This window comes from Eurosta solidaginis, chromosome 1 (assembly GCF_040869045.1).
Source record: "Eurosta solidaginis isolate ZX-2024a chromosome 1, ASM4086904v1, whole genome shotgun sequence".
Lineage (NCBI taxonomy): Eukaryota > Metazoa > Arthropoda > Insecta > Diptera > Tephritidae > Eurosta > Eurosta solidaginis.
The window spans coordinates 257,055,228-257,065,712 of record NC_090319.1 but is presented as its reverse complement, the minus strand read 5'-3'; the positions used below and the strand labels follow the sequence as shown (position 1 = coordinate 257,065,712).

Below are 10,485 nucleotides of genomic sequence, written 5' to 3'. Positions count from 1 at the left end.
ACCCGCTGCTGTTCGCGCCCTATGGCGCCACCAGCTCATACCGCTCCCACTCATAACTACAATCTCCGTAGTAGAGTGGCTAACAATGCCGAGTATCAGCCCCCGCCCCGTCTTCTTCCCCCTCTTTTCCGGCAGCAATCGTGTAGGTCAGGGAAACATACTCTTAGTCCCAACATCTTTTGCACCGTTTGTCAGCACAGAATATATATGTTTGCGACATCCGCCCAATGCAGCTCCTGCCTTGGACCGTGCTGCTTTAATAGATGTTCTGGTATCCACGACGGAAACCCCTCGACGGGCTTCATTGCGCCATGTTGTCAGGCCACAAATCCAAATGCACCGGGTAGCACAATGCTTACCCAGGGACGTCGAGTCCCAGGGCCACAACTGCAATTGCGGCCTAGGGACATCCACCCCAAGATCGAGAAATTTTATTTTTCAAACACTTTACAGAACAAAAAAGAAATATCCAAAGAAAACAAATATTCAAATGCTCAATACTTAAAGTATTTGAAAAATAAAATTTTGTATGGAAAATATTCAAGTCCAAGGTGTGGAAATGAAAATATCTAGCATCAATATTGCGGGCCATTTTTTTCTCAATGGAATATCATAGAGAGTAAAATTTTGCGTATGTGGTTTTCTTTGCGTGAAAAAATGTGCTCCAGAACCATTTTTTTTGCACGGTTTTTGCAACAATTTTAAAAATAGAATTTGATTTCATGGCGGCCACCGTGGTGTGATGGTAGCCTGCTCCGCCTATCACACCGAATGCCCTGGGTTCACACCCCGGAAGAAAATTTTTCTAAGCGGGGTCGCCCCTCGGAAGTGCTTGGCAAGCACTCCGAGTGTATTTTTGCCATGAAAAGCACTAAGTGAAAACTCATCTGCCTCGCAGATGCTGTTCGGAGTCGGCATAAAACAAGTAGGTCCCGTCCCGCCAATTTGTAGGAAAAATTAAAAAAGGAGTACGACGCAAATTGGAAGAGAAGCTCGGCCTAAAATCTCTTCGGAGGTTATTGCGTCTTAAATTTATTTATTTATTTTTTATAAAAAATGTGCTCTTAAAGAGTTTTTAATTACAAGTTAATTGGTGTTTGAATTGTCGGTAAAAGTCTAGTTGAGGGTTCGACTGCTAATACGCTACCACAAATATCGAGAGAGCTGTCAAAAGACGGCTCGTCCACATTCTTCTCCCAAGATCTAGTTGTTTCGAGAACAGTTTGTGAGGACCCCAAATCCGAAGGCTTTGAAGTTCCCAACAACACTATAAACATATATCTTGAATTGAAAATTAAAATGTAAATACTTTGTGCATAAAATCAAATTACTGAATTATTTACCTATGTGCACATAAATTTACATGTACATATTTATATATTTTTGTAAATTATTAAAATTCCAAATTTATATACATATTATTTTACATAAACATTTTAAATACCAGATTTTTCTGCCAAATGCATATTTACATACAAGTAGAACTTGAACATGCAAGCAGAACTTAAATTGAAACCCCCAAGTACAGTGGAAGTTAAGCGGCAATTACCCACCGACGTGTGCCGTACGTACGGACGTTGGTCGTACGAAACACGTTTGACCGAACCCTCAAGCCCGTACGAATCAAGGTGTGCGTCTGTGTACATGTACATAACATATTTGTGTGTGTATTGTTTACAGATAAGCACTGTTGCCAATGCCCATTTTGCATGCATGCTTATGGAAACATCAACTTTTTCCAATTTAATTTTTGATGTTGTAAAAGGCTGAAATTAATATTAAATAAATATAAATAGATTACATATATATAATCTGCACTTTTACATAATTATTTCGAATTATTTTCACAATTTTTCAAACTTTAATTAGGTATTTTTGTATAAAACTGCTAACGGTCAAAAATTAGCGCACAAAAGTTTACTAGGCAACTCTGTCTAGTTAGAGAGCGATCAGCTGACACGTTCTTACGGAAAAAAGCAAAATTGTTTTGATTTATACATTCCGGGCTACGTACGTACGGGCGTTGCACGTCGGTGAGTTTTCGTTTACATTGCACACTCATAAGATAGGTCGTGTCAGCTGACACGTTTTTGGTACGTACGTTCATGAGTAATGCGGCAGTTACCCACCGACGTGTGCCGTACGTAAGGACGTTTGTCGTACGAAGCACGTTTGACCGAACTCTCAAGCCCGTAGGAATCAATGTGTGCGTCCGTGTACATGTACATAACATATTTGTGTGTGTGTATTGTTTACAGATAAGCACTGTTGCCACTGACCATTTTGCATGTATGCTTATGGAAACATCAACTTTTTCCAATTTAATTTTTGATATTGTAAAAGGCCGGAATACATATTAAATAAGTATAAATAGCTTAAATATTTATAATCAGCACTTTTACATAATTATTTCGAATTATTTCCACAATTTTTCAAACTTTAATTAGGCGTTTTTGCATAAAATTGCAAACGGTCAAAAATTAGCGCACAAAAGTTTACTAGGCAACTCTGTCTAGTGAGAGGGCGATCAGCTGACACGTTCTTACGGAAAAAATCAAAATTGTTTTGATTTCTACGTTCCGGGCTACGTACGTACGGGCGTTGCACGTCGGTGAGTTTTCGTTTACATTGCACACTCATAAGATAGGTCGTGTCAGCTGACACGTTTTTTCTACGTACGTTCGTGGGTAACTGCCGCATAAAGCCGTGGTTAGGGGAAAAACTTTTTTCCCTAGTCGGAAACAATATTAAATAAGTATCAAAAAGGATATTACAAAATGATCACAAGAAATAGGATGTGCGAATTTTCAGTTGTTCCTTTTCCCGTTGTGTTCCCCTATATTAAATGCAGTGAGGCACACTCAAAAAAATAGAGACTTCCGAATATGCATGGTGTTTAATTTCAGATTTTTATTAATTTTGTTTTTTATAAAAAAAACAGTTTGTAGTTCATATAACAATATTATTTTTATTAATTTATGTATTTTATTTCACTTTTTATTATTAAGTGTGTTTAATAAAAATAACTAAATTAATTAAATTAATTCAATTAAAAAAATCAAGTAAAATATTATTATTTTAATATATACAATTACTAAGTTCTAAGTTTTTTTGACTCCGATTTGGCTGTTCTGGTTACGCGTTCTGCAGCGTATTGGAAAAATTGTTGCGTTACTCTATCAAAATCATTGTCTTCTAGTGCGAACTTCTGTTTGAATGCATCTATAAATATAAAAGTGAAAAATATAATTTAATAAAGTAAAATAAATAATTAATTAAACTCTTTGGTTTATGTAAAATATAGATTGAAATAGAAAAAGTAGGCTGAAATTTAGAACTCTTTTACAAATATAAATAATAGTTAAGTTATTAATATAAAAACTAATAAAATAAATTAATATTGACACTTTCTGTATCGGAAGTTGTAAAAATTATACTCACGGCGTATGGCTAGTGTTGTGAGAAATCCTCTTACACATTTTTTTGTGTCGGTTCCACGCCAGGAACACGTTTTTGCCAGTTCATCCGTCATTATTTGACGCCAGCAGCCCCTTATAAATTTATCAAAAGTTTTCTCTGCGCTAGTTACTAACTCGACAACCTTGAGCAAATGAAAACTACATTTTTATCATATCAATTGAAAAATTACTTATAAATTTTATACCAAATCTTTAAAGGTTTTTTCATTTTTAAGACGTTCTTCCAATACCGCAAAGTCTTCGTAAGTGTTAAGAGGTGATACTGACAGTACCACTTTTGGCCTGTGTGCCTCTCCACAAATTCGAGCCTTTATTATTGCAATTTCATTTCTTAAAGAAATCAATTCGGCACCCTGTCGATCAATTTTACACGTCAATTGATGAATTTTATTCGCTGTTTCCTGTTAAGTTTCAAACATTTTCTTTGTTACATTTAACATTTCTTGAAAAAACTTGTTTTGATTGCTTGCAGGCCTATTAGATATATCTGAAAATACATAATAATGCAATCTAAATATTTATGTTACGTATAACGTATAATATAGATAAAAAATGGGCTTATTCATAATCAAAATAAAGTAGGTATTTAGTTGGTGGTAGTTAAATCATTTTATTGAAAGCTGCAACTAAATTTTGTACCTACGTTATTTTTGTTTTAAATATGCGCTGATATGCAAATATTTATGTATTATATTACCTGTGAGTATGTAATTTTCGCTGCCAACTCCGTTTTCGCCGCCATCCAAAATAAAATTGTACGAATTCATATTTTGTTAGTTCTGTAATTAGTCGATTAAAGGGATGTAAGTATGTATGCCGCTATCTTCAAAATGAAGAATTTTCCCTGAGACTTTCTCTACATTATGATGTACTACGTTTGGGCCGAAATTAAATTGTTTTGAGGAAAATATGCCAACAAAGGTGGAGTTAATTGGAAAAGTAAAAAACGGCTCCAAGTCAACAACTAACTGGCTATACAAAGTCGTATTTTCAATTTTAATTATTTTGTAAATAGCATATTTGCTGCTATCTTTAACGTAATAAAATCGATTTCTGTCCTTCACATCGAAATACCAGTGTTTATAGGATATTTTGCTATTAGAACCATTGAACTTTAAAGTCTTTTCTTTAAGGACGACGTTTAACAAACTGCGCTCAACAATCCTATTGTATAGTTGCTTCAGGGTATAGCTAGAATATTTCACCATTGTTTTTAGATGTCCCAAGAAGTTCTCGAAAGGAAAGCAGCTTATGGTCTGAAGGGAACCAAACCGAAGCGTTTGTTGGCATAGATGAGTTAGACAATGAAAATTAAATGTTAGCATTGAAACCATATAAAAAAAAGGGGACTTGGCTTACAAAGTCATCTAATAAACTCGATGCGAGGGAGTTTTGCGTAACGCAGTATTCGGTGTGAAGGAGAAGCCTAATTCCTAAGCTGAGTAGTAGAAAATGATTGTATAAGGAAGTATCTAAAATACCTCTCAATACTATAGGTCCAGTATATAATAAAAAAGTACGAAGCTCAGTAGCCTTAAATCTCATAACATTATCAAGGGATCTTACTTCTCTATTGAACTCTCTGGGTAAAATTTTTTTTAAATGCTCAAGCTTATTATTCAATGAAGATAACGAGTGCTTACTTAAAGAAAACTTATGACCTTTTGTTATCGTTAAAGCTACTAGGATCGATTTCATAACACCAAGACAAACAACATGCATGTAATCTAAGGAAAATTGATTAACCATATCTATTGGCAATTTTTCAAGGGCTAGTTCGGCTTGTATATTGTGGTGATCTTGTTGCAGGCGACTGCGGAAGCCTTCATTTGTTCGTGGTAGATTACATGATTTTCTAAAAATTCTTCGACCGCTAAAACTTTCACCCTTCTGAACACAAAGATTGCATGAAAAAAACCCTGAGTGATATTTCACACCCAAAATAAAGGCACGGGCTAGTGCATCGCAAATAAATGCTCTTACTTCTATTTGAAATATTCTATCTTGAAACATCATGCCCACCTCAACTAAATTTCCCAATTCGTGAACAAATTCTTCTAAATATGCGTTGGGATCACACGGCTTTGTGTAACCTGCATATATTCCAGCTACTAAAACTTGCTTTGTTCCATTAACGTCAATTAGAATGGGCCAGGTTTCTAATTTTGTACTTTTATATAACGGTAGACCATCTATATTGATATTTAAACTTATTATGGAAGACAAATAAGTGAAGTTCATCAGAAAATCAGTTAATGCATCTTTTATGCCATAATGCACGTACTCCCCCGGCGGTACAATTCGTTTCAGACAGGCACGAGGAGTGCATTTCAAAGTACGAACATCTTTGGGTAGGTTTGGAATTTTTTCACTCCTAACCTGCGACCTTGCTGATGTTGTTAATGGACAACCACTGCGCTAACCGAGTATTGAAATCGATTTCACTAAAGTCACTTGGACTATCATTATCTATAGATATAGCTTCAGTGACAGGTGAATTTAATTCGATTTCACTCTCAATATTTTTATTGTCTAAGATAATTTCCCCTGCATTCCGTCTAACATGCCTCGCCTCGCAAATACATTCTCTTCCCTTCCTTTTAGGAGGCATTATTGAATAAAACAAAAATATGTAAAATCACGTTTGTACTTTCCACTTAACTATATGCGTATAATAAATAATTTTTCAAATTATTAAATAATTTTTCGAACACAGCACTCAACTATTCACTTTCGCGGATATCATTCAACTAAACAATTGTTTTATTTCTTATTTTTGCGCTGCGCATCGATATGAGAAATAACGCTACATACGAAATTATTAACCGTAATTTTGTCTGTATTTTGGTCTTTGTCACAAAACACGTGTTGCAAAGCTTATAAGAAAGTATTTTGCGTCACAAAAATTAGCATCGTTATTTGCTTGCTTGCGAGTATTCCTGCAAACATTATGCGAGTGATATGCGGTAAATAAATTTTCTATCGCTTTTTGATCGCGTACGAGCTTATTTACAGGTTTTTTGCGATAAGAATAAAGTTTTTATTTTCCTTTGTTCAGATATGAGCTCACTTCTGAGCATTTTGCGAAAGTCTCGCAAATTAATCGAACTTGGTCCGCTGGGCTGGGATCGGCTGATGACCGATCAGACAAACCGATCAGACAAATTTTCCCATCCAACCGCTACTAGCTTCTCCAAATGAACCGCCCTTCTATTTCGTGGTTTCCCAATTGTTTGTATGCGGTAGATGACATCACTGATCCGCTTCACAACTTTGTACGGGCCTTCCCAACTGCACCAAAATTTGGATGGAAAACCCTACCGCCGGTGAGGGTTATATAAAAGTACCAAATCTCCCTCAAAGAAACCTTCCGAATTGTTGTTCTTGCCGTACCCGTGTTTCATCTTGCTACTCATTAACCTGGTTCGTTGCCTCGCACTCTGTTTATATGACCACATTAAAGCCTCGGCTGTTAATGTAACAGGATTCGCCACTGATAGGTGTTGACAATTGGTTGGAGGAGCTATATATTGCGCTGGCAACCCCTTGAATCAATTTGGTATTTTAGTCGCCTCTTACAACAGGCATACCTACAGCGGGTATATTCTAAGCCCCCTAACCTGCTGGGGGACTTACAGCTTTCGTGGTAGTTACTAACCCCACTTGTCTTGTCTATGCGGCTGCCCTGCCTCGTGGCCCTGGGACCTTTCTGCCTAACAAACCGGTAATGTTATTGATACAAATTGCTGCCGATAACAAATTAATAACCCTGCAATAACAAATCGACATTTTCTCGAAAACAAATCGGTATTTGTTCGATAAAATAGCGTTAGCTTATTGATAACTCTTCGATACAATTTTGATTACAACAAACCGGTAAAGCGCCAAATACACGACACGAATATTTCCGCGAACATTCTGCAATCTTGTTCGCAGCTTTGGCCATACACCATACGAACTTTTGGCCGAACATTAGTTCTCTTTCAGACAGCGATGAATACGGACAACAATTGTGCTGCAGCAATATTGCTCGCTGTGGCAATTAAGCGTAAGAGAAGATCGCAAAAAAAGGATTTGGTGCAAAGAATGGTTTAAAAAACGAGCAGTTCTTGGACAAAGTGAGCTTATTAAAGAACTGGAATTCACGTCACAAAATGATTTTAAAAATTACGTTCGTATGAGCAAAGCAACATTTGACAAACTTTTACAAAAAATTTTGCCATAATCATTATTATACTCAGTTGAGCAGAGCTCACAGAGTATATTAAGTTTGATTGGATAACGGTTGGTTGTACATATATAAAGGAATCGAGATAGATATAGACTTCCATATATCAAAATAATCAGGATCGAAAAAAAATTTGATTGAGCCATGTCCGTCCGTCCGTCCGTCCGTCCGTTAACACGATAACTTGAGTAAGTTTTGAGGTATCTTGATGAAATTTGGTATGTAGGTTCCTGAGCACTCATCTCAGATCGCTATTTAAAATGAACGATATCGGACTATAACCACGCCCACTTTTTCGATATCGAAAATTTCGAAAAACCGAAAAAGTGCGATAATTCATTACAAAAGACAGATAAAGCGACGAAACTTGGTAGATGAGTTGAACTTATGACGCAGAATAGAAAATTAGTAAAATTTTGGACAATGGGCGTGGCACCGCCCACTTTTAAAAGAAGGTAATTTAAAACTTTTGCAAGCTGTAATTTGGCAGTCGTTGAAGATATCATGATGAAATTTGGCAGGAACATTACTCCTATTACTATATGTACGCTTAATAAAAATTAGCAAAATCGGAGAAGGACCACGCCCACTTTTAAAAAAAAAATTTTTAAAGTAAAATTTTAACAAAAAGGCCGTTAACACAATAACTTGAGCAAAAACCGATATATCTTTACTAAACTTAGCCCACGTACTTATCTGAACTCACTTTATCTTGGTATAAAAAATGGCCGAAATCCGACCATAACCACGCCCACTTTATCGATATCGAAAATTACGAAAAATGAAAAAAATGCCATAATTCTATACCAAATACGAAAAAAGGGATGACACATGGTAAGGTAATTGGATTGTTTTATTGACGCGAAATATAACTTTAGAAAAAACTTTATAAAATGGTTGTGACACCTACCATATTAAGTAGAAGAAAATAAAAAGTTCTGCAGGGCGAAATAAAAAACCCTTAAAATCTTGGCAGGTATTACATATATAAATAAATTAGCGGTATCCAACAGATAATGTTCTGGGTCAGCCTGGTCCACATTTTGGTCGATATATGGAAAACGCCTTCACATATACAACTACCACCACTCCCTTTTAAAACTCTCATTAATGCCTTTAATTTGATACCCATATCGTACAAACTCATTCTTGAGTCACCCCTGGTCCACCTTTATGGCGATATCTCGAAAAGGCGTCCACCTATAGACCTAAGCCCCACGCCCTTTTAAAATACTCATTAACACCTTTCTTTTGATACCCATATTGTACAAACAAATTCTAGGGTCACCCCTGCTCCACCTTTATGGCGATATCTCGAACCGGCGTCCACCTATGGAACTAAGGATTACTCCCTTTTAAAATACTCATTAACACCTTTCTTTTGATACCCATACTGTACAAACAAATTCTAGGGTCACCCCTGGTCCACCTTTATGGCGATATCTCGAAAAGGCGACCACCTATACAACAACCACCACTCCCTTTTAAAACCCTCATTAATACCTTTAATTTGGTACCCATATCGTACAAACACATTCTAGAGTCACCCCTGGTCCACTTTTATGGCGATATTTCGAAACGGCATCCACCTATAGAACTAAGGCCCACTCCCTTTTAAAATACTCATTAACACCATTCGTACAAACACCATTCGTACCATATTGTACAAACAAATTCTAGGGTCACCCCTGGTCCACCTTTATGGCGATATCTCAAAACGGCGTCCACCTATGGAACTAAGGATTACTCCCTTTTAAAATACTCATTAACACCTTTCATTTGATACCCATATCGTACAAACGCATTCTAGAGTTACCCCTGGTCCACCTTTATGGCGATATCTCGAAAAGGCGACCACCTATACAACAACCACCACACCCTTTTAAAACCCTCATTAATACCTTTAATTTGATACCCATATCGTACAAACACATTATAGAGTCACCCCTGGTCCACTTTTATGGCGATATTTCGAAACGGCATCCACCTATAGAACTAAGGCCCACTCCCTTTTAAAATACTCATTAACACCATTCGTTTGATGCCCATATTGTACAAACAAATTCTAGGGTCCCCCCTGGTCCCCCTTTATGGTGATATCTCGAAACGGCGTCCACCTATTGAACTAAGGATTACTCCCTTTTAAAATACTCATTAACACCTTTCATTTGATACCCATATCGTACAAACGCATTCTAGAGTCACCCCTGGTCCACCTTTATGCCGATATCTCGAAAATGCGACCACCTATACAACAACCACCACTCCCTTTTAAAACCCTCATTAATACCTTTAATTTGATACCCATATCGTACAAACACATTCTAGAGTCACCCCTGGTCCACCTTTGTGGCGATATTTCGAAACGGCGTGCACCTATAGAATTAAGGCCCACTCCGTTTTAAAATACTCATTAACACCTTTCGCTTGATGCCCATATTGTACAAACAAATTCTAGGGTCACCCCTGGTCCACCTTTATGGCGATATCTCGAAACGGCGTCCACCTATGGAACTAAGGATTACTCCCTTTTAAAATACTCATTAACACCTTTCTTTTGATACCCATATTGTACAAACAAATTCTAGGGTCACCTCTGGTCCACCTTTATGGCGATATCTCGAAACGGCGTCCACCTATGGAACTAAGTATTACTCCCTTTTAAAATACTCATTAACACCTTTCATTTGATACCCATATCGTACAAACGCATTCTAGAGTCAACCCTGATATGGCTATATCCCTAAATGGCGTCCACCTATAGAACTATGGCCCACT

At 36.8% G+C, this 10,485-nt stretch overlaps 1 protein-coding gene across 3 annotated transcripts; it reads right to left on the bottom strand.

Annotated features, from left to right (window-relative positions):
• Positions 1-3,031: 3,031 nt before the first annotated feature.
• Positions 3,032-6,874, bottom strand: LOC137242204 (uncharacterized). 3 transcript variants are annotated; one of them, XR_010950131.1, is made up of 5 exons: positions 6,130-6,874; positions 4,177-4,258; positions 3,665-3,966; positions 3,442-3,601; positions 3,032-3,222 (listed from the first exon to the last, which is right to left on the bottom strand). XR_010950131.1 is itself a non-coding variant. In XM_067769579.1 (4 exons), the coding sequence occupies exon 1, from the start codon at positions 5,718-5,720 to the stop codon at positions 4,791-4,793; it is 930 nt and encodes a 309-aa protein (XP_067625680.1). In that variant the 5' UTR covers positions 5,721-6,050; the 3' UTR covers positions 3,032-3,222; positions 3,442-3,601; positions 3,665-3,966; positions 4,177-4,790. The 3 variants fall into 3 exon arrangements, 1 of the variants encoding a protein (XP_067625680.1); XR_010950129.1 differs by having other exon boundaries at positions 6,142-6,874; XM_067769579.1 differs by lacking the exon at positions 6,130-6,874 and having other exon boundaries at positions 4,177-6,050.
• Positions 6,875-10,485: the final 3,611 nt, after the last annotated feature.